The following is a 24,937-nucleotide window of genomic DNA, read 5'->3' as shown; positions in this document are numbered from 1 at the left end:
GATAAGGTAAAGGTAAAGGGACCCTTGACTGTTAGGTCCAATCGCGGTCTGGGGTTGCGCCGCTCATCTCGCTTTACTGGCAGAGGGAGTTTTTCTGGGTCATGTGGCCAGCATGACTAAGCTGCTTCTGGCGAACCAGAGCAGCCCACGGAAACGCCGTTTACCTTGCTGCCGGAGCGGTACCTATTTATCTTTCACTTTGACGTGCTTTTAAACTGCTAGGTTGGCAGGAGCTGGGACCGAACAATGGGAGCTCACCCCGCCGTGGGGATTCGAACAGCCAACCTTCCGATCAGCAAGCCTTAGGCTCAGTGGTTTAGACCACAGTGCCACCCACGTCCTGTGTGCACTGTACAATATTATTAATAAGTCTTGCTAGTCATGGTGTTCTGACCACCTAATTGCCCCCTTTTTGTATTTCAACTCTCCTCCCGTCCACCTTGGCAATCTGACATTGTGATTTGTTCAATGTGGGGCTTCTGTTTCTTTCCTCAGAGAAGATTTTGCTGAATCACCGGGGGCGGAGAATCCAAGGGACAAAAAGGCAAGTGGCAGGGAGCGATAACACGGTGGCCTTGAGGCTCAGTGGAGAGTAGGTTTAGGGCTCTCAGAAGGATTTCAGCTTGACAGCTGAGGAGGCAGAGCGGGGATTTGCAGAGAACTTCTTCACAGCACATAAAATAAATAGTGCATCATAGATAGATAGATAGATAGATAGATAGATAGATAGATAGATAGAGATATCATTGAATTGTTAACAAAAAGACTTGCAAATGTAACAAAAAGAAAGAAAATAAAGAGTCAAAAGATTTAAAGCATAGAATGTCACAGCCTAGGACAAAAGTACAAAGACACAACACAGCTCCAAATGGATAATAAAAGTTTTAGCTCATACAGAGATTCGCTTTACAAGTAATAAAGATTTATAACAAAAAAGTATTCTCCGCCTATGAGAATAAAGGTTCTGTGTAGACTTAAATGAGCCAGACATTTGCATACACTGAAGGCACCGAGTGACCACGTGCCTCCTCACGTGTTTGTGTAAGAAATAAAATCATGCCATATATATTTATTAAAATGCTCATTCGAGCTCTGCCCTTTAGTTGCTTGTAGTTTATGGGATATCTTTTAAAGGGCAATTTCATTTTCTCTTTTATTATTTATTAATTTACTGTAATTTATACCCCACCCTTCCACCCCAATAAGCCCAGGGTGACAGACAAAAGAGACACAGTTTTAAAACACATTCTAAATTTTATTATTTATTTATTTATTTATTTATATACTAGCTTTTCCTCAAAGAAGCTGAAGGTGGCCTACATTGTTTTCCCTTCCCTATTTTGTCCTCACAACAATCCTATGAGGTAGGTTAGACTGAGAGACAATGACTGGTCCAAGGGCACCTAATGAGCTTCACGGCTGAGTAGGGGATTCACACCCTGGTCTCCCAGGCCCTAGTCCAACACTGTAACCATTACAACACACTGCCACAACAGGTGAAATAATTCTTAAAACCACTACATTTAAAACTATCTAAAAACAGTTTCAGTTTAAAACATTCTGAAAGCACTTGCGGTTATAAAGGTTATTCCATCCAAGGATAGCAGAGTCACCAGGAACAGTACTCTGCAGTCACCAAATGCCTAGATAAAGAGGAATGTCTTCAAATAGAAAGGCACATATTGCAAGGGAGGGCATTCCATAACCAGGGACCCACCACTGAAAAGGCCTTGTCAGCTGGGTAGCCCCCCCAATGGTGGCACCACCACCAAGTCACCTGATGATCATAGGGTCTGAGATGGTTGGTATTTGAAAAGGGTCTCTTTTATGTACTTGGGTCCCATGCCATTTGGGGCTTTGTATGCTAATACTAATACATTGAATTTGGTCTGGTGGTTCACTGGCAGCCCCAGTAATATTTTCATTATTGGTTTTATATGGTCCCATCAGGCTGACCCAGTTTACAATCTAGCAATTGCATTATTCACCAGCTGCAGCCTCCAGTCCGTCTGTAAGGGCAGCCCCATGTAGTAGTCCAAGGAGAAGGTCAATAGAGAGTGGACAATTGAGGCTATATTTCTGTATACATAGGGCAGCTCCACTCATTAGTCCCAGAAGTGACATTAAAATCACACCGGTAGGGATGAGGGAGAAATTACGGTAAATGTGGTTCACATTTAAAAGTGAATATTTCAAATTTGCACTTTCTGAAACCATTTCTGAAGCCAGTGTGGTGTAGTGGTTAAGAGCGGTAGTCTCGTAATCTGGGGAATTGGGTTCGCATCTCCGCTCCTCCACATGCAGCTGCTGGGTGACCTTGGGCCAGTCACACTTCTCTGAAGTCTCTCAGCCCCACTCACCTCACAGAGTGTTTGTTGTGGGGGAGGAAGGGAAAGGAGAATGTTAGCCGCTTTGAGACTCCTGAAGGGGAGTGAAAGGTGGGGTATCAAATCCAAACTCTTCTCTTCTTCTTCTTCATATGGGAACTGAGATGCAACACCTTTGAAATCCACACTTACCCTAATTTTGCATTGCAATTCTCCAACCAACCAATGTTTACAATCTGCATACACGAGTGGAATGTGTCTGTAAAAATTAATGTACAGTGGTACCTCGGGTTAAGTACTTAATTCGTTCCGGAGGTCCGTACTTAACCTGAAACTGTTCTTAACCTGAAGCACCACTTTAGCTAATGGGGCCTCCTGCTGCTGCCGTGCCGCCGGAGCCCGATTTCTGTTCTTATCCTGAAGCAAAGTTCTTAATCTGAAGCACTATTTCTGGCTTAGTGGAGTGTATAACCTGAAGCGTATGTAACCTGAAGCGTATGTAACCTGAGGTACCACTGGATCTGTGAAATCATAGTACATGAATGCATTGTTTTAGGAAAAACTCTCTGCAAAAATGTGTATTTTAAACAATACTGCTTACAAGAATGTGTTTATTAGGATAAATTCACACTATGTGGCCCCTAGAAAGTTGATTAGGAAGGAATGCAGCCCTCAGGTGGCAAATAGTGTGTTCTCCAATGTGTTACTGCACTCTTTAAACTTATCAAACACATGTCTCAGTTGTACAGGAGTGAGTAGGTCAACAGGCGGCTATGGGATGCTACCACTTGTAGAACTGTTGTATTCGGCTTTGGTGGTGCAATGTTGCTCTTTAAAAATATGAAGAGACAAAAAAACGCTTTCTGCTCCAAGAGATAGTTTGCACTGAGCAGAAAGGAAGGGGATTCCGGCTCCTCAGCCACAGCCAAAAATGCAATGAAAGCTCCAAATAGAAAACAGTTTAGGAGGGAAGATAAGCTGTCCAGTTTTTGAAATGACATGGAAAAGGAAGTGCTGGGGAGGGGGGCTTGTCATTTATTGAGAGCAGCAGCTTCCACATCAGCCAGTCTGCCATGGTATTCAAGTTTGTGTATTTTGCAAAGAATTATGGGATATGCTCTATGACACACACGCAAACACACATAGTCCATGCAGACATATTTATTATGTCTATTTTTTAAAAAAAGATTTATAAACTTATTTGTCAGAACGAATGGTGCATACATAGCAAAACTGTACACAAAACTCAGTTAAAAACTAGTAATAATAATTATAATAATTTTTATTATTTGTACCCCACCCATCTGACTGGGTTGTCCCAACCACACTGGGCCCCTTCCAAGAGATATAAAAACAATAAAACATCAAACATTAAGAACTTTCCTATATACAGAGTTGCCTTCAGATGTTCTCTAAAAGTTGCATAGTTATTTATCTCCTTGACATCAGATAGGAAGGTGAGCGCCTCTGCCTGATTCCTTGTAACTTCACTTCCCCCACCTATTTTATTTCTCCTGTATTATGTTTTGCCATGCTAACAATTTGAATGCTTTGGAATTCAGAGAAACAGGAAATAAAAGGATATATACAAATTGTTGCTCTGGGAGGGGAATGGGTGTGTGTGTGCACCTCCTAACAACTCTCTGCCCCCGTAACAAACTACAGCTGCCAGAATTTCACACGAACCCGGTTACAGTTTATAGTGGTATCATAGTGGTTTAAATGTATGATATGAAGGAGGCTTTAAAGAGGATCCAGTCTTTTTGTAATAACTACTGCTCTAAGTGTCTCCCGTCCAAGACTTTCCATGTTTGCCTGCCGTGCAGATTTTCTCACCATCGCCTTCCATTTTGCAAAGTTCCCCAGTTGCATAGTGGGCCCACTTTGGAAGACTTTTACCTCCTCCTACACTCCGTTCCCATGTCCTCCGCCTTGCCAATCTGCCTTTTGTTGTGGGGTGGAGAAAGCCCTTTTCTGGATCTCTGTGTTGTGAGACTGGGCTCTGATAAGGCCTAGGGTGACCTATCTTGCCCTGGTAGATCTTCCCCCTCCCTAACAGGCCTGCTTGACAGCCTTGGCAGTTGGCAGCTGGCAAACCCTGATAAACTTATCACCCCAAAGCTGAGCTCCACAGGCTGCCCTCCTCAACCTCAGATTTCCAGGCTCCCGTTTTCCAGTAGTGTTTTACTTTGTGTCAGGGTGAGGGGCATAAAACCAAAGGTTGCTTTAAAAAAAAAATCTCTCTCTTTGTATCCTTATTTTTTATTATCTTATTGCATTTATATTCCAAGGAAGGGTGGTGGGTGTGGTTCTCCCCCTCATTTAATCCCCACAACATCGGGAGGTAGATCAGGCCGAGAGACAGTGACTGTTACTACTACTGTCTTTAAATTATTGTTATCATTATCATTATTTTATCACATTTATAGTTCATCTTTTTCCCCAATTAAAGTTGGTGGGCGTGGTCCTCCCAATCTTCATTTAATCCCCACAAGCACCTTGTGGGGTTGGTTAGGCTGAAAGGCAGTGACTATTAATGCTACTTTCTTTAAATTATTATTATGTAGTAGTTACCCCTTCACAGAGCTACAATTCCTAGCATCCTTAACAAACTACAGTTCCCAATATTCTCTTTTTGTGGCAGGAGCCATGTGATGTGAAGGTGTCCAGTACAGTGGTACCTCTGGTTACGTACTTAATTCGTTCCGGAGGTCCGTTCTTAACCTGAAACTGTTCTTAACCTGAAGCACCACTTTAGCTAATGGGGCCTCCCACTGCTGCCGCGCTGCCGCTACTGCCACTGTGTGATTTCTGTTCTCATCCTGAAGCAAAGTTCTTAACCCGAGGTACTATTTCTGAGTTAGCGGAGTCTGTAACCTGAAGCGTATGTAAACTGAAGCATAGGTAACCAGAAGTACCACTGTACGTGGACTTGCCGCCTGCAGTTGGGCCACACTGCCAGCCTCAGCAGCCATCCTAGCTGCCAGTCAATTGGGAACTAACCTAACATCGAAATCTCAACAAAGCTGGAGGAATGAAAAGCCCGATTGTATCCTCTCCTGCCCTATCTTTCACCCCTCCCCACCTTAACACCTTCATTCCTGTGCTTGAGGGGAGGAAGGGGAGGGATATTTGGATTGCTTTGGTTAGCAAATTAGGGGCATGCAAAGCACTCCCTGCAGGGTTCTTCCAGGAGGGGCTGTGGGGGGGGGGCGGTTTGCACGTTTGTGTATTCTTCCTTCCAGCTGTCTTCAACCAACAGATCTTGGGCTGATTATGAGTAGGAAGACCAAGAATGTGCAATCTCCAGAAAGGTAAAAGGATTTTGTGCGGTGGGGGAAGGGGAGGACATGGGAAGCTGCCTTATACTAAGGAAGGCCAACATTCCTTTAGCTCAGTAATGTCAACTCTGATGGGCAGCTACTCCCCAGTGCTTCAGACAAGGGGTCTCCTCTAGCCTTACCTGGAAATGCCATTGGGGATTGGAGATGCCTGGGCCTTCTGCATATAAAAAGGTGCTCTGCTCTAGTCCTGGATAAATAACCGATTTAAATAGGAAGCCTTTTACCAACTCAGATCATTGGTTGAGCTACTCAATCTTGTCTGCGCTGACTGGCAGCTGCTCTCCTGAGTTTCAGACAGGGGTCTCCTCTAGCCCTACCCAGAGATGCCGGGGATTGAACCAGGGACCTTCTGCATGCAATTTTATAGAGTCAAAGCACTAGGTCCGTCTAGCTTGGTACTGTCTGTAATGACAGGCAGCGGCTGTCAGGATTGAATCTGGTGGGGATTGAACCTGGGACCTCTGCGCCGAAGGTACGACACTGTTGCCCTTCCCCAACATCACAGGAAGCTTTTTGTAAATGTAACTGCAATGGCCTTGCAAACCCCAGGTAAATCTGTAAATACCCATAAAAGCAAATCAGACACCTGGCTTCTCTCCTATCTTGTAAAACAAAAGGCTTTGCGTCAATGACATTTCCATCACTATCAGTTATTCACATTACCTGGCTAGCCATGAGGCTGGCTTACATAGCCCTGCTTTTGAATCTGTGTATTCTGAAAACATTCTCCCTCCCCACCTCTTCCTGTATTTATTTCCCCAGCTTCTCCTTCCATTCTAATTCATTTAGAGTGGCAGCAAGAAAACTAAGGGAGTCATGACTTCTGTTTTAAAACATCAGAGTCCACGCCTCTCCCTCTGACCCATGAGGTTGTCCCCAGGCAGGCCACACCCCCATACCTAAGTCATGCCTCTCAGGTGGCCTCAGCTTTGTTATAAGAATTTAAAGTCTCAAATATATAAATTAAATGTACAAGGCAAACACGTACAGTGGTACCTCTGGTTGCGAACGGGATCCGTTCCGGAGACCCGTTCACAACATGAAAACAGCGCAACCCGAAGCACCGTATCTGCGCAAGCGCGCAGCGCTTCTGCGCATGCACAAGCGGTGAAACCCGGAAGTAACTCTTTCCGGTACTTCCGGGTCACCACGTGACGCAACCTGAAAGAACGTAACATGAAGCAAACGTAACATGAGGTATGACTGTACATGAATACATAAACCACATGTTTGAAACAGTACAGGAAGACAGTTCTGAAACCATTTTGACTCTCCTAAACTGACCAAATATTTCTCTGCAATGAGGGAGAAATAGAAAAAACCTCCCCATTGTCTCTGTGCTCACAAATCCTGTCTTAAGGGCACATTTAAGGGGTGAATAGGGTGAACCTGGGACCTGGATTCAGGAATTAAGTAGTTATAATAACAAAAGAGTGGCCAAAACCCAGATAATGCAACCAGGTAACCTGCCAGACAGGAGATAAACAACACACTCAGATTTATGTTGTAGACCACCTCTTCTGTGATGTAGGTATGATGTTTCTGGGAAGGGTCTGGAGTTTGAGGGTGGGCAATTTAAAAAGTCTATATAAGGGCGGGCACACCTTTGTTCTGGGTTCCTCTTCTTTCCTGCTTGGGGTGAGTGAGGAACTTGTTGCAACAGTGTAATAAAAGATCAGGCTTAATAGCTGCTTTGCTTCTCAATATTCTCTGGTTGGCCTCTGTTATTTTCTCTTACCGATAGGGAACCCACTTAAGGACTCTATACAGGCTCTTGGATACCCCATAAGGTAAAAACCTGTTTACAACAGGTTCCCCACTTCCCACTCCTAGAGATAGTAATTTATTTTTATTTATAAAACACTCTCTTTGAAAGGTATATTTATCTCCTCTTACCCTTATCTGAGAGAAAGTCTGTTTACCCCCCAGCTCACGTGAATGTATGCTGTTTGGTAGAAGAATGGGGAATGAAAGTTATTGCAGACCCTCCAACTGTCCCTATTTTCCAGGGAGGGACCCGAATTTACAGAAGCCATCCCGATTTCTGACTTGATCCTAGAATGTTCTGTTTTTCATTAGGACGTCCCTATTTTCATCAGAAAGATGTTGGAGGATGTGGTACAATGTTTTTATATGTGGGAAGCTAGCTAGAGTGGCTGGGGCAACACGGTAGGACACCCCTATTTTCTTCAGAGAAATGTTGGAGGGTATGTTATTGGCCTCTGTGTGGAGTGACAGCCAAGATCATAGGAACCAATTCCTAGGGGCCGAGCTCCCTTCTCCCCCCATAAATTATTTGAGGGGGCAGGTCCCCCCAAAGGTGATGGGCCATGGTTTGTGTGTGCACCACGACTTGTGATCAATTCTGTGGAGCGGGGCTTACCTGCCCCCCCTTATTTTATTCAAGTTGGCACCCACATGGCCTCTCCCCACCCTGAGAACTAATGTAGGAGTATCTGCAGTACCCCAAGAGATAGAAAGGGTGAGGCCCCTGGAAGTTTGAAAATTGAGCTTTTGGTCCAAACTCTAGGAAATCAATGTATCATGTGGTTGATTTCTATACTTTTTACTTCCGTGTTAGGCATTATTATCTCTCCTGTTTAATTCTAAGCTGTTTAGTTAGGTTGGTTTGTCTGTATTGTTTTATACAAACTTGTATGGATTGATTTTTTTAAAAAAATGCATTTATTGATATTATGTACTGTATCATAAAGTTCATACAGTTTATACACCACTTATAAAAAACAACAACCTCAAAGCAGTTTACAAAAAAGGATAAAACAATAGAATTATCACTAAGAAAATAATTTAAGACACTCAAAAAGTTAAAATAGCAATAGACTGAAAACAGATTCAATCTTGCGTCATGTTTCTAAGCATCCAGGTGGACTTGTCTAAACATCGTTTTTCGCGGGTGCCAAAAGAGAGTACAATCCAGGCGCTTGCCTGGTATCAATAGGCAGAGCTCCAAAGCATAGGTGCTGCCAGAGTAAAAGATTTATTAGAAATGTGGAATGGGTATTATGTGGCACCTGTAATAGTGGCAATTCCACTGATCGAAGCATTCAAGTGGACATGTGATAAGACGATCTCATAGGTTGTTTCTAATATATATTTTGAATTGTTATACTTGTTCTGCTGGTATGTTATGATCCACCTTGGGCACAATTTTGTGGGGAAATGGCATATAAATAAACAGATGATAATTATATTAGTGGCATGGGGAGTTGGGGGTATATGAATACTCCAAAACAGAGAGCAGAGAACCTCAACGCAAAGGTTTGTCCTCCAGTAACTATGTGCTCATAGGTGCTGTGTAAGGCATCTTTGCTAAAAACACCAGGGGTGGCATGATTCATTCAAAACAATATATACAATAAGATAAGCATAAATACATATTGACAGTGTTCTCTGAGAAGGCAGATGAGGTTTTGCCGGGGGGGCGGGGCAACAAGGAGGGGCTCAAGCTTAGCCATTATGCTCTTCTTTTTTGCAAATCTTCTTCATGCAGCCTATCAGTGTTCCATGCTTAAAGTGGTTTTAACTGTTGTTCCTTCTCCCTAGGGCATCATGGGTACTGTAGTCCTGTTGGGGAAGACTACAGTGGTACCTCAGGTTACATACGCTTTGGGTTACATACGCTTCAGGTTACTGACTCTGCTAACCCAGAAATATTAGCTCGGGTTAAGAACTTTGCTTCAGGATGAGAACAGAAATCCTGCAGCAGCGGCGCAGTGGCAGCAGGAGGCCCCATTAGGTAAAGTGGTCTTCAGGTTAAGAACAGTTTCAGGTTAACAACAGACCTCCAGAACGAATTAAGTTATTAACCCGAGGTACCACTGTAGTAGGAAATGTCCTACTCTCAGTAACCTACATTTCCTAGGATTCTTTGGAGGAAGCCATGACAGTTCAGCAGATAAAAAAATTATCCCAGAAGGGCCTTAGCTCAGTGACAGAGCACTTGTTTTGCAGGCAGATTATATGGGACAGACTCAGGCTCCATCCACACTGTAGATTTAAAGCTGTATCATACAGCTTTCAACTTTCATAGCCTCCCCAAAGAAATTATGGGAACTGTAGCTTGTTAAGGGTGTAAGAGTACTTGGGAGATCCATTTTCCCTTCCCACAGCTACAGTTTCCAGAATGGTTGAATAACCAATCCCTCTTAACTTTGGGATTTGTTAAGGGAATACTACCACTATGCACCCTTAACAAACTACACTTCCCAGGATTCTTTGGAGGAAAAATTCCCAGAGTGGTTTAACAACTAATTCGCCATCCAGGGGAACTCTGGGAATTGTAGTTCTGTGAAAGGAGTGGGGAGTCTCCAAATTACTCTCAGCCTCCTTAGCAAACAACAGTTTCCTAGAAGCCGTGGTACAAGACAGCTTTAAACGTACAGTGCAGAGAGGGCCTCAAACCAAGTAAGGCTGTTGAGCTGTCTAGCTCAGTGCTGTCTCCATTGACAGGCCTCCCTTGAAGGAGAAGAAAATCTACAGGTGGGGGAAACTGAGCCTAAGCAATGGGCCCTCTGGAGGAGAACAATGCTGCTCTTCCTTAGGCTCCTTCATTCTCTCTCTCTCTTGATGGAGAACAGGATGAAATTCATCTTGGGCACACTCTCCTCTCTCCGCAAGGATCTCTCCTGATGTCAGCCATCTCCCCTTAGCTGAGCTCAGAAGACTGCTCTCCTCATCTCACTTGAGGCTATGCTGACTCTCACGGTGTCGCCGCAGATCCACCTTGCGCTGGAAGCCCTTGCTGCAGAGCTCACAGCTAAACGGCTTGAACCCAGTGTGCTTGCGGCTGTGTGTAATGAGGTTGGAGCTCTGGCTGAAGGCTTTGCCACAGACCTGGCATTTGTGTGGCTTCTCCCCTGGATGGCAAAGAGGAGACGACAAGAAGTAAAAATATATCAGCAGCTCTAATTAGTCGTATGGTCTTAGGAGCTCGAACAGTAATTGTAACTCAATGGGAAAGAGCCCAAAGTCTTACACTGGATGCTTGGTACTATTTACCTTGGAATATAGCTATAATGGATAAAATTATTTTTGAAAAGGACATTCCCAAAACTCCACAGGTGCCCACTGGCCTAAGAGGTGTGGTGAACCACTACAGGGTCCCTGGGAAGCCTGTTACGCTTACATACCAGGAATAACTTCAAGGCAAGGGAGAGACCAAACTGGCTTCTCTCCTGGATGGCAAAGAAAGGCGGTCAAAAGGAATTATTATATGTATCCATTAGGTCCCCAACATGGCACTCAGGGGCTCCAATGTAACTTCCAGTACCTGTGGATGTGGGTTCAAATCCCAACTTCTCCATGAAGCTCACTGGGTCATCTATTACTTTGTCTCAACCTAAACCTACCTTACAGGGTTGTTGTGAACATAAACTGGGGAGGGGAGAAACCACTTTGAGCTCTTTGGAGGAAAGGTGGGTCTAGACATATAATAATAAACAAGTGAAAAAAACCAAGTATTGCACCTGCATGTGCAATAGACACAATCTGCAATAGACACGAGTGTAATAGGCTGAACCAGCATCTCCCCATCCCACCAGCGGGGGGGGGGGGCACTCCTCCTCTCACCTGTGTGGATGTAAGTGTGTTTCTTCATGTCTGACTTCTGGTGGAAGCGTTTCCCGCAGTACTGGCAGGGGTACGGCCTTGTGTCTGAGTGGATCAGCAAGTGAGTGGAGAGGGTGGAAGAGCGTTTGAAAGTCTTCCCACACATTTTGCATGCAAAGCTTCTCTCCTGTAACAAGAAGATCAAGAAATCGAGACCAAAAGTCAGGCCAGTTATCCAGAGATGGGAAACACCAACCCTGGAAATCACGCAAGTGAATACAAGCAGCATTTGCTATTGTTGGGGTTGTTTTAGTCTGCAAAACCTAAGTAAATGTTATTTCCAGTTTATGTCTTCCAGGTTTTCCTCAGGTTGAAATTGATCACATAACTAATGACATAATTAATTTTGCTTGTTTCAAGTGAATAGTGACTAGCGAGAGAACAACAATGTAGGTACTTTTTGCATTTGGAACTTTTTAATTTAGAGAAAAAGCAGGGAAGAGGTGACATGACAGACGTTTAAAGTTCAAGGACAGAAAAAAAGGAAGAACTTCTTCACACAGCTCATAGTTAAACTATGGAATTTGCTCCCACAGGAGATGGCTACCAACCTAGATGGCTTTAAAAGAGGTTTGGATAAATTCATGAAGGGTAAGGCTGTTGATGACTACTAGCCAAGATGGCTATGCTCTGCCTCTGCAGTTGAAGGCAGCACTGCTTCTGAATATCAATTGCTGGAAACCACAGGAGGGGAGAGGGACCCGGGTGGCGCTGTGGGTTAAACCACTGAGCCTAGAGATTGCCGACCAGAAGGTCGGCAGTTTGAATCCCCATGACGGGGTGAGCTCCCGTTGTTCGGTCCCTGCTCCTGCCTCCCTGCTCCTGCCAACCTAGCAGTTCGAAAGCATGTCAAAGTGCAAGTAGCTAAATAGGTACCGCTCTGGTGGGAAGGTAAACGGCGTTTCCGTGCGCTGCTCTGGTTCGCCAGAAGCGGCTTAGTCATGCTGGCCACATGACCCGGAAGCTATACGCCGGCTCCCTCGGCCAATAAAGCAAGATGAGCGCCGCAACCCCAGAGTCAGTCACGACTGGATCTAATGGTCAGGGGTCCCTTTTCCTTTTCCTTTTCCTTTTCCTTTACCTTTACCTTTACCTTTACAAGAGGGGAGAGGGCTCTTGTGCTTGAATCCTGCTTGTGGGCTTACCACTGGGGTCTCTGGTTAGCCACTGTAAGAAAAGGATGCTGAACTAGATGGGCTATTGGCCTGATCCAACAAGGGATTATTGTGTTCTTATGTTGTAGGTTTTCATGGAAGCCAAACAGTAGTGGAATGGAAACAGATCTGATTGTGAGAGACACGGGACAGGATGAATATTATTGCCTCCTCTCACTCCTGACCTGAGAGTGAATGTTGGCGTGTTGCTCCAGACTCACAGCGTGCCCAAACGTTTTGCCGCAGGTGTCGCAAGCAAAGGGTCGTGTGCCGCTGTGGGATCGTCGAACGTGGACCTCCAGTCCATGTGGGGTAGAAAATATCTGAGAGGGCAAAGAGATGTTTTTAGAACTGTGGCAGTTCAGTCTGTCTCATGTTCTGCTTTTCTGTCTTTCCTTCTCATGGAGCAGGCTTTCCCCAACATGGTTCCAGCCCCACCCCCACCGGTGTTTTGGACAACAAGTCTCATTAGCCTGTAGCAGGAGGCAAAGAGTTAAAGCCCTTTTCCATCCACCATACCAAGTTCCCACTCTAGATTAGATCTCCTTTACACCTGCAATTTTTTTAAACTTTTTTTTTTAGCCATTCAGCAGCATGAATTATGTCTGCATCATCTAGGTTATCATGGCAGCTGGGTCCATGGAGACTATGCTGCCTGCTTGCTTCCTATCTGGTCAGCCTGTAGATTGGTAAATGAGCAATTTGTTTCAATGATGTAAAACAAACAACAACAACAACAACAACAAACCACCCTTGTGGGATTCTCTCCTTACAATGAAATAGGCCCCTATATTTGTTCTCTCTTGAGAGAAGGGAATGCCTTTTCTTAGATCAGAATGGGGAACTTTTGGCCTTCCAAATGCCCAGCTTCAAACCTTTCTAGCCCAGATGGTCGTTAGATGAGCTGGGAACTGGGAATGTGATCCTAAGCTTGGTTATTTCCTCCTTCTTCCCAATTCATTTTCCTTTTGTGTCATGTCTTTTTAGATAAATGATCGGTAAGCCTCTGTGGGAGCCTCTCTTGGCCGAATGGTGGGGGTAAAATATTTAAATAAACTCCCATCAGCCCCAGCAGGTATGGCCGAGGATGATGGAAGTTGTAATCCAACATCAGAAGGGCCACAGATTTATCACCGATGGTCCACAGGGAACTCACCTTGTTACAGATCACACAGTGGTATGTCTCCATGTCCGGTGAGAATCTCAGGCTGTAGTCAAGGGGTGGCTCTGAGGCTGGGAGGAGGTGGCTCTCATACAGGCTAACGGAATGTTCCAGAAGGGTAGAAGAGGTTGGCCTGTAGCTGTATGGAGGACGGAAGGCACTCCAAGCAAAATTGGGCTTGTAAAAGGTGGCCACACTTTCAACTGAGCCACTGTCTTTGGATTTCAGAGCTTGGACAGGCATCTCTGAGGTGAAATAGGATGAATCATATTATCAGCCTGCTCATAATTTACTTTTTTTGAACCTTCCAAGGCTGTGGGGAGCCTTTTTCAGCCCCAGGGTCACAATCCCTTCTAGGCAACCTTCCCAGGGCTACATGCCAGTGGCAAGCATGGCCTGAGGCAAAAGTGGAAGGAGCCATATGTGTATTGCTTTTTTCCTGGGGGTACGCATACCCCTAAACATTTTGTGAATCTTTGTACTTTTGTCCATTTAATGTATTTACTTTTCCCGATCTGAACTATAAAATGGTGATTTTCTTGAGTCAAAATGAGAGTACTTCTAAACATCTTTTTTATATAGAAAAAAAGCATTGCATACATGTAAATTTTATCTTTGTAGAGTAAAGAAGCATATACACCCTCTCCATCCTCCACAGAGGCAAACAAGGGCACATTCCAGCCAGGGAAAAACACTCAAGGTACAAAGCAAGGGCTTAAATCAGCAGGACAGAAAGACTGTTTTAAACTCAGCAGGACAGAAAGACTATTTTAAACTCATTTCCCCATCAATACTTCTTCCTACATATCCTAAAAGCAATGGTGCAAATTTCACCACTGGGCGATGCTGATGTACAGCTAAACAGAGCATCACATACCGGCCTCGGTCCAGTCTACCTGAAGGAGCGTCTCCACCCCCATTGTTCCACCCGGACACTGAGGTCCAGTGCTGAGAGCCTTCTGGCGGTTTCCTCACTGCAAGAAGCCAAGTTACAGGGAACCAGGCAGAGGGCCTTCTCGGTAGTGGCGCCCGCCCTGTGGAACGCCCTCCCACCTGATGTCAAAGAGAACAACAACTACCAGACTTTTAGAAGACATCTGAAGGCAGCCCTGTTTAGGGAAGCTTTTAAGGCTTGATGCATTACTGTATTTTGATATTTTGTTGGAGGCTTCCCAGAGTGGCTTGGGAGGCCCAGCCAGATGGGCGGGGTATAAATAATAAATTATTATAATTATTGTTATTGTTATTGTTATTCACTGATTCATTCTGACCCCCAGGCTTTGCAGCTCCCTGGGGCTTTCTCCCAGGCAAGTGAGTACAGGACCGCAGCCTAAGTATGCGAATATTGGAAGCTGCACCCTGGAGTTGCATACCAAAGGGAAGACAAGGGGCACACGGCCACTCTATCCGGCAAGTTCAGCACTTTCTCTTCTCAGATTTCCACTCAAGCTGAACTGGAAACTTGACCCTGAGCTTGGTTATTTCCTCCTCCCAGTCAGTTTTCCTTTTGTGCTGTGTCTTTTTAAATAGTGATCTGGCTGCTGCTCTGGGAGCCTCTCTTGATCACACACACACAAACACACACACACACACACACACACACACACACACACACACACAATTTATTTTAAACCAAAAAAAAGAGCACTGATTCTTACCCAGCCTGCTTCAAATAAAGTGCTGTGACCCACAGCTTGCTCACCTGATATTGGAGGCCCTGACACTGTTCTGGTCATACTCTGGGCAGGGAGAACATACTCTTCTTTGACTCCTTTGGGTTCATTTCCATCTTTTGGAGCAGGGCCTTGTGGGCAACCAGTGCTGAGGGCCTCGCTGTCCTTGGGGGTGTTGTGGCCATGAATAACTGTGATCAGAATGCAGGCAATAGTTTTATTTATTAAACTCGAGACCATCTGCATGGGAACCGGATGCTCTGCTGCTAAGCTGCAATCCTTAGCAGCTGAGGCAACCCAGTCAGATGGGCGGCATATAAATAATAATTGTTGTTATTACTATTATTATTATTATTATTGGAAGGTGACCCACAAATCAAACAAATAAATATAGTGTCGCTATGATTAAACACTGGAGGCTTTCGCGTAACCAGCGTGGTTCCTAGACGACCCAGAGTTGTCTGACCCACCTGCAGTGGAGGGCACAACTGTTGCTGGGTCCCATTTCGGAACCAGGAGACCGTCATCCACAACTCGGTACTGGTGATAAGAGTTTGCCTTCTTACTCTTCACTAAGAAAGACCTTGGCATTTTCTGTTCACCTGGGGAAAACAGATCCAGAAAGATAGGAGAAAACATAGTAAAACCAGAATGACACATTATCATCATCATCATCATCATCATATTTTTTTTTCTTTAAAAATGTTTGGGGTACTCTCATTTTCCTACTTGTATTGAAATACTGCCCCTCACTGAGGCCAAACTAAGATTCACAAAATGCTTAGGGGTATGCGTACCCCTGTGTGTCCCCCCCCCCCGAAAAAGCACTGATCATAATTAAAACCACATGTGTGGATAAACTGCCATGGGTGACAGAGTAGCCCCTGATGCATTCCATAATGTTATGCAAATTTTATTTGCTGCTGCTGCTGCTGCTGCTGCTGCTGCTACTGCTACTGCTACTACTACTAATGTTGCCTCCCATCTGCTCAACCTGAACTCATGAAAAACCAACCCTGGGAAAAAGAACTAGCCAGGGGACAATACAAGCCTGCAACGTGAACATGTGTGCAATAGCACTTTCCTCTCCTGCGATTGATTCCAAGTAACTTTTATTCAGAGGCATGATGGCTCTGACAGAGGCAGTAGAACATAGACACTGTGGCTAGTCTGATGCTCGTTTAACAACAAAAGCAATAACAATAATAATAACAACAATAATAATAATTTATTATTTATACCTCGCCCATCTGGATAGGTTTCCCTAGCCACTCTGGGCGGCTCCCAATCAAATATTTAAAAAAACAATACCGCATTAAACATTTAAAACTTCCCTAAACAGGGCTGCCTTCAGATGTCTTTTAAAAGTAGGATAGTTACTTATTTCCTTGACATCTGATCGGAGGTTGCTCCACAGGGCAGCCATCCAAATGAACGCTCTTCTCTGCCTTCTGTGGGAGAAGGTTCTATAGTCTAACTATGCACTGCATGAAGAAGGACTTTATCTTATCTGTTCTGATTCCGCCAACATTCAGCTTTTTTGGATGTCCCTGCATTCCTAGTGTTATGAGAGAGGGAGAAAAACTTTTCTCTGTCCACTTTCTCCTTGCCATACATATTTTTATAAACTTTCATCCTGTCACCTGTTACTTGCCTTTTTTCCAAACCAGAGAGTCCCAGTCGCTGCAATATTTCCTTACAGAGGAGTGCCCTTCCTGAACCTTTTCCAACTCTGCAACATCCTTTTTGAGAAAGGTCACAGAATTATGCCCTGATTGAGACTTATTATTAAGGGAGTGATTAATTCTTTACAGGAATCTCTGTGCAAAGAGCCAAATAACAGTACATGAGCCACAAATTTAGGCACAAGAGATTATTGTCTATTGAAAACTTCAGGAATTATTCCTAATTTTGCATCCGTACATAAACATTAGCCATATGCAAAGTTTATACAAATCTGTGCCCTCTTTTCTGGAGTTCCAAATGTCCTCCCTGGATACTGCATAGCTCTTATTTCCCACATACTTCATAAAATATGCACAAGCAAATCTCTTCTCCCCCCGCTAAACCCAGCTGCCTTGTGATAAGTAACATAATCCATGGAAGAACCTCAAGGTAACATACTGGAAGGCAATCAAGTAGTCTCTCATTTGCATGGTTGTTTGCATTTTCTCCTCCAGTTGCTCCGTTCAGTAACCGTACAAACAAATGTTATATTTTGCCTTGGGAAATATGTACTCAATCCAGGCTCTCAAGATTGTCTCTGCTCCCACCACTCCTGTCTCCCAGGTCTGTTTAACTGTAAAGATATTTTGACTACCCTTGAGTCAATATGGATTGTAGCCAACTTAGACATCGTTCACATTATACATTGAAAGCACTTTTACACCAGTTCAGACACTCGTGGCTTCTTCCCCAAAATGCTGCAAGCTGCAGTTTGTTAAGGGTGCTGAGAGTTGCACAGAGGCCTGTATTCCCCCCTTAGACCTAAAATTTCCATAATTTCCTAGGAAGAGGGGTTGGGAATGGTAGCTCTGGGACAGGAAATGGGGTCTCCTAGCAACTCTTAGAAAGTTAACAAACTCCGGCTCCCAGAAGCCATGACTGCTTAATTTGGCAATGTATGGTGTGAATATGCATTCTACTCAGAGTAGACCCACTGGAATGAATAGACCTAAATCAGTCATGTCCATTAATTTCCATAGGTTTACTCTGAGTGGAATTGACATGGGATACAACATTTTGAAACAGCCCCCATCTGGTTAATTTTTGTTGGCTTTTTAAAAAATATATGCAGTGGTACCTCGGGTTAAGTACTTAATTGATTCTGGAGGTCTGTTTTAACCTGGAACTGTTCTTAACCTGAAGCACCACTTTAGCTAATGGGGCCTCCTGCTGCCACCATGCCGCCGGAGCACAATTTCTGTTCTCATCCTGAAGCAAAGTTCTTAACCCGAGGTACTATTTCTGGGCTAGCAGAGTCTGTAACCTGAAGCGTATGTAACCTGAAGGATATGTAACCTGAGGTACCACTGTGCTTATTATATTTATAGCTCATCTTTCATCCAAGGATCTCAATGTGGCATACATGGTTGTTTCTTCCCCCAACTCCTTCTTCCATTATATCCTCTCAACAACCCGGTCAGGTAGGTTAGGCTGAGACAATGGTACTCAAAGGCACCTTCTCGTCCTCTCTAGCAATTGGCCTAGCAACTCACAATTCTGGCTGTCCCCCACCCAAAGTGTGAGAAAGACAAGAAGCACAGATTGTGGGCGAGTGTGGTTTTTTGAGAGAGAAAAGATACTACAACATCATAGCACATAATTGAGAATTTATCGGTGACAGGAGGTCATCTATGGTATGATAAGCAACAAAATTTAGTGTTGCTAAGTCCTGGTTTGGCAGGAGAGGAGAGCAAGTGTACTGGGAAGATTCAAGAACCATCAAAGAAACATCTAAACATTTCAGTGTAGTTTAGTATAGTATCAAAATAACTTTTTTATTTGCAGAATATGGATAGCTATTTCTTCAAAATGATATACTGCAAGCTCACACCTCTCATTGAGTTTGTATACTTTCTGGGTGCCGCATGATAATATTATAAAGTAGTTGTGTTCTATGTTATAAATCAATGTTATCTATGTTATAAATCAGGAGTTGTTTATTTTTGCTTTTCTATTTATTTCTTATCAATTAAAAAAAAGGAGTGTCTTGAACAAATATTTATTCTGAAATTATGGCCCAGATAAAAAAGTTTGAGAACTATTATTATTATTATTATTATTATTATTATTAGATTGCCTTTCACACATATGTCTCAAGGCTATTTACACAGTCACATCATAAAAAAGTTTTTTTTAATATTTAAAACTAAAATGGTTTTAAAAGCAGTATGCACAAAACAAGAACTGAAAATGGAATTTATAACCAATATAAAATGAGCAGAGAGGACCGTTTCCTTTTGCACTGAAATCCTCTGACTGAAAACTGTTCAGTGGCAATTACTCACAGCTGTTGACTAATGGAGTGCAGCCTTAATTCTCTTCCAAATTTATTTACAGTAGGTTAGGGTTGCAATTCTTTACCTGATTTCCTGAGACCGTCAGAAGGGATTGGGCTTCCCAGTACCATCCTAGCAGTCCAGCATTGTTTCCCAATAATTCCGTAATATGGCTTATAAAATCATAGATTTGTATAGTTGGAATGGACCAGGGGGACATCACATCCAACTCCTTGCAATACTTTCTCTTAATTATTTTGTTATTTCATGTTTTTCCCCAAGCAGTAAAACTCAGGGATATTAGGTTATTTATTTAAATGAAGGATCAACCTTATTTCTCCTGTGCTAACAAGGCTTAACCCTGGCTGGGAACATCTTGGGACAGTTGGGTAAAGTCCCAACTAAATTTATTGCATTTATTTCCCACCTTTTCTCCAATTTGCTCAAGGTAGCCTACACAGTTCTTCTCCCACTCTTAATTTGACCCCCACAACAACCCTGTGAGGTAGGTTAGGCTGGGAGGCAGTGACCGACCCAAGGTCACACCTATTGAGCTTAATGGCTAAGGCAGGATTTGAACCCTGGTCTCTCCCAGGTTCTAGTCTGAAACTCTATACTACACCAATTCTGTACACAGGGCGGACCCATTGAAATCTATGGCTTGGAACCTATGAAGTCCTCCTCAGAGTTACCCAAGTTAGTTGTGCCCATTAATGTCAATAGGTCTCCTCTTGAGTAGAATTGAAGGTAGATTTAACCCAGTGTAGAATTATAGAATCATAGAATTGTAGAGTAACCCCACTTACCTGGGAGTCAGCCTCATTGAATTTGGTATTTATTTAATGTCACAAGATTTACACACCTCTTGGTTGTAATAAAATCTCAAAGCAGTTTAGAAAAATAATAAAATAATATAATTACCAGTAAAAAAGAGAGATCACGTTAAAAACAGGTTAAGCTTAAAAAAAACCCCACCTAGATTAAGATACATGTCAGCTTTCTACATGTCTGGATAGGCTTGCCCAAACAAAAAATATAGTAACTTCTATCTGCAACCCTCTTCCAGCACAGCTTTTCAGAAGATTTGGTTTCAATTACATCAATACAAGCTTTAACCTAGCTCTTAGAAGTGAACTGTAGGTCTTACTCAGTGTTGGTCCTACTTAGAAAAATATGGACATGACTTAGGCCCATTAATTTCAGGGGGCTACTTGGAAAACTTTGGATACAATCCTTTAAAAAATTATTATTATTATTATTAGTGAAGGGGGGAAATTACCTGTTATTGCAGAATTGCTGAAAGTAGACTTGTTTTTTTCCTCAGGGATGATCCTCACAGTGAAGTTTCCTTCTCTATGACTTTTCCACAGTCTTGCTGTCAGCTGAAGTTAGACACATCTCCCTCTTTCTTCCCCTTCTTCACTTTACCTCATTCTCCTCCCTGATTTTTCAATCTGATTATACTCATGTCAAAATCTGGTGGTGAACCAGGCAGCCAATGAGGAACTAAACCCCTCCACAGTATTTGCTTATCAAAACCTCCCAGGCTTCATGACCTTGAAGAGAATATTGTGTTGCTCAAGTCCCCGAAGTGACACCCTTTCAAAGACGGTTGGTGACTTTTTATTTTTTATTTGGTAGAGTGTTCTTTCAAGATACTGATTTTCTAGAAATGGCAAAGGAAAATATAATGTGCCCAAACATACACAACTGAAAAACATGCTGGGCTTTGTGAAGGAAAAGTAGTGTTGCTATTTTTTCACTTAGGGCATTTATGTTAAACTCATGTCAGTCATGATGAATTTATTGGGTGGCTTTACGAAATCCATCCATTTCCTCAGACCCCCACCCCATAACTAGCAATGTGGGGAATTATAATAATACCACCCTGCCTTGCAAAGCTGTTAGGTTACTGAAATAAGAAGAGCATAATAAGAGCTCTGCCGCAGCAGGCCAGTGGCCCCATCTAGTTCAGAATCCTGTTCTCACAGTGGCGCCAGCCAGGCACCTGTAGGAAACTTGCAAGCAGGACAACAGCACTCATCCCTCTTGTGGATTCCAGCAATGATATTCAGAAGATTGGGGGAGGAAGGGAAAGGAGAATGTTAGCCACTTTGAGACTCCTGAAGGGGAGTGAAAGGCGGGATATCAAATCCAAACTCCTCCTCCTCCTCTTCTTCTTCTTCTTCTTCTTCTTCTTCTTCTTCTTCTTCTTCTTCCCTCCTGTGGTTTCCAGCAATGATATTCAGAAGATTGGAAGCAGAACATAGGCATGGCTATCTGTCTAAGATTCAGTTTCATTGAATATTCACAAGTTCTGGTATTATGAAAGAGGGATGGGTCAGGTGCTTTGAACCCTCTAAATGGGAAACACTCTAATGTCCAATTGTACCTAAGTATAGACTTAAAGCCGCTCCTCAGTGTCAAGGACCATTGTGCAAATTTGCTTGCGATCTTTTAAGAGGTGTTTGCATGCATAGCCATCAGACAAATAAACAACTTTCCAAAATACATAGTAGATTTAGTACTACTACTACTACCTACTACTACCACTACAATAATTTATTCATATATTGCTTTTCAACACCCCACAAGTCCCCCAAAGCAGTGAACTACATATTAAAACAACAAAATACAGAATGGAGTACAGTGGTACCTCAGGTTACATACGCTTCAGGTTACATACGCTTCAGGTTACAGACTCCGCTAACGCAGAAATATTACCTCGGGTTAAAAGCTAATGGGGCTTCAGGATGAGAACAGAAATCGTGCTCCAGTGGCGTGGCGGCAGCAGGAAGCCCCATTAGCTAAAGTGGTGCTTCAGGTTAAGAAGTTTCAGGTTAAGAATGGACCTCCGGAACGAATTAAGTACTTAACCCAAGGTAAAGGTAACTGCCCACCTAGCAGTTTGAAAGCACCCTTAAGTGCAAGTAGATAAATAGGTACCGCTTTATAGCGGGAAGGTAAACGGCGTTCCGTGTGCTGCTCTGGTGCCGGTTCTCCAGAGCAGCTTCGTCACGCTGGCCACGTGACCCAGAAGTGTCTGCGGACAGCGCTGGCTCCCGGCCTCTAGAGTGAGATGAGCGCACAACCCTAGAGTCTGTCAAGACTGGCCCGTATGGGCAGGGGTACCTTTACCTTTAAAGGTAAAGAAATCCCTGACGATTAGGTCCAGTCGTGACCGACTCTGGGTTTGCGGCGCTCATCTCGCTTTATTGGCCAAGGGAGCCGGCGTACAGCTTCCAGGTCATGTGGCCGGCATGACTAAGCCGCTTCTGGAGAACCAAAACAGCGCACGGAAACACCGCTTACCTATTTATCTACTTGCACTTTGACGTGCTTTCAAACTGCTAGGTTGGCAGGAGCTGGGACTGAGCAACAGGAGTTCACCCCGTCACGGGGATTCGAACCGCCGACCTTCTGATTGGCAAGTCCTAGGCTCTGTGGTTTAACCCACAGCGCCACCAGAGTCTCTTCTAACCCAAGGTACCACTGTACAATAAAATGGCCTAATAGACTGATCATCAAGTGCAACAATTTTAAAAGAACAAAACCACACATATAGGAAGGCCAAAGAAAAGCCCTCCCAAATGGTGCTCCCACAAACTCCTATATCCCACTCCCAGGGCCTTGAAAAGATAGAGCTGCTGCTTTGCTCTAGAACAGGGTAGTCCAACTTTTCATAGCAAGTGGGCTGCAAGAGTACTTTGACAGGGAACTTGCAGGCTGCCTTGTCGCTTTGGGAAGGAGACATTAAGTTCTGGCAGGGTCCTAGAGCCCTTCCACCTCCTTCCCAAAGCCCAGTGCCTCGCTTACCTGGCTTTGGGAAGGCAGCACAAGGGCTGGGAGGGCTGGTGGAGGACGTCAAATGTTGCCAAGGGTTACCAAAAAAGGCCCTGAGAGCTGTGCATTGGACCATCCTGTCCTAGAAGTTTATTAGGTGTGGATCAAAAGGGGCTTATGCCTGAAACCAGCCCCCCCTTCATTTATTGCCTGTTGTAGAGATGCTTTGTTTTCAAGTCACATTTTGACACACGGGGGCGGGGTGTGTGTGGAGGGGGTGGAGATGTCTTCACCCAATGCACATTACCTGATCCTTTCCATACACCTGCGACCCCTCCTCTCCCCAAATTCTTATAATAATGATAATAATAATAATAATAATAATAATAATAATAATAATAATAATAATGAATTTTATTTATTTTATTCAACAAAGCTGTCATCTGGGCATGTACAATGGGTGTTTGAAACTTACGCACCTCAACTTAAGCATGGCTCAGGTTTACAAATCGGATGGAAGGTGGGTTCGTGGGGTAAATGCATAAAACAACAGTATTTCTGAAGGAACTGCTGGATGCATATGGATTGTGACTAATGTCATGTGGACTCAGCTTGAAACACCAGAGATAGGCACAGGTAATGCATACAACACAACCTAAGGTTTTTTTGTTTTGTTTTTAATCAAGTAGCTGTCGCTACTGCCATCTACTGACAGAACGTAAAATTTCACATTTCTCATATTGTTGTTATTACAGTACCTTGGGTTAAGTACTTAATTCGTTCCAGAGGTCTGTACTTAACCTGAAACTGTTCTTAACCTGAAGCACCACTTTAGCTAATGGGGCCTCCTACTGCTGCCGTGCCGCTGGAGCACAATTTCTGTTCTCATCCTGAAGCACAGTTCTTAACCTGAAGCACTATTTCTGGGTTAGCGGAGTTTGTAACCTGAAGCATATGTAACCCGAGGTACCACTGTATTATTATTTTATTAAAGATTTTCTTGATTTACAAAAGTGTGTGCAATGTCTCCATTGATTGATTATTGATTGATTGTGGCCCTCAGCCCTCAGACACATCACCTTCAATGCCCCCCATAACCTAGAAGAGGTAGGATTCTCTCATGTTACATATGATCCTCTAGGACAGGGGTCAGCAACCTTTTTCAGCCATGGGCTGGTCCACCGTCCCTCAGACCATGTGGTGGGCCGGACTGTATTTTGAAAAAATAAATAAATGAACGAATTTCTATGCCCACAAATAACTCAGAGATGCATTTTAAATAAAAGCACACATTCTGCTCATGTAAAAACACCAGACAGGCCCCACAAATAACCCAGAGGTGCATTTTAAATAAAAGGACGCATTCTACTCACGTAAAAACACACTGATTCCTGGACCGTCCGTGGGCTAGATTGAAAAGGTGATTGGGCTGCATCCAGACCCCGGACCTTAGTGTGCCTACCCATGCTCTGGGATAAGAACATAAGAAGAGTCCTGTTGCATCACTGTTACCACTGTGGCCAATCAGCACATTACACACCTGACGCACTGATGAGGTACCAAGGCCACAGCCTTGAGAGAGGTGCCTGACAGGTTTCAGGGCCTTTTCTGTCATCCACCTCTGTCTCTCTCTTGCTGCTGCATCTCTTTCACAGCCTTGACATTTCCCTCTCTCAGGGAAGAGAGATACAGCAGCAAGAGGGGCCGTTCATACCTAACTATGCCAACTTTGAACCAACCCCTTCTAAATTCAGTGACATTTAAACCTAGGTAAGGACTTTCAGGATTCCATGAAAATAAAGGAAACTGCTCTTACTCTGAAGTAGATGCAAATGAGCTCAATGGACCTTGCTCTGCACCCTTAA

General features: G+C 43.7%; 1 protein-coding gene and 1 long non-coding RNA gene across 3 annotated transcripts in view; one reads left to right on the top strand and one right to left on the bottom strand.

Moving 5' to 3' along the window:
* Window positions 1–12,650, top strand: part of LOC309333649 — a 15,914-nt gene extending 3,264 nt beyond the window's left edge. Inside the window, exon 4 of the long non-coding RNA XR_014152638.1 lies at window positions 12,543–12,650. This is a non-coding gene — a long non-coding RNA (uncharacterized lncRNA). The remainder of the gene's footprint in view (window positions 1–12,542) is intronic.
* GFI1B (growth factor independent 1B transcriptional repressor) lies at window positions 8,406–24,937 on the bottom strand. 2 transcript variants are annotated; one of them, XM_081847214.1, is made up of 8 exons: window positions 24,446–24,937; window positions 20,569–20,955; window positions 15,759–15,890; window positions 15,318–15,479; window positions 13,610–13,860; window positions 12,639–12,776; window positions 11,261–11,426; window positions 8,406–10,548 (listed from the first exon to the last, which is right to left on the bottom strand). In XM_081847214.1, the coding sequence occupies exons 3-8, from the start codon at window positions 15,877–15,879 to the stop codon at window positions 10,370–10,372; spliced, it is 1,017 nt and encodes a 338-aa protein (XP_081703340.1). In that variant the 5' UTR covers window positions 15,880–15,890; window positions 20,569–20,955; window positions 24,446–24,937; the 3' UTR covers window positions 8,406–10,369. The 2 variants fall into 2 exon arrangements, with proteins under 2 accessions (XP_081703340.1, XP_081703341.1); XM_081847215.1 differs by having other exon boundaries at window positions 20,569–20,765.

This window comes from Podarcis erhardii (assembly GCF_964252035.2).
Source record: "Podarcis erhardii genome assembly, chromosome: Z".
Lineage (NCBI taxonomy): Eukaryota > Metazoa > Chordata > Lepidosauria > Squamata > Lacertidae > Podarcis > Podarcis erhardii.
The sequence above is the reverse complement of the archived record's forward strand: the minus strand, read 5'-3'. Positions and strand labels throughout refer to the sequence as shown.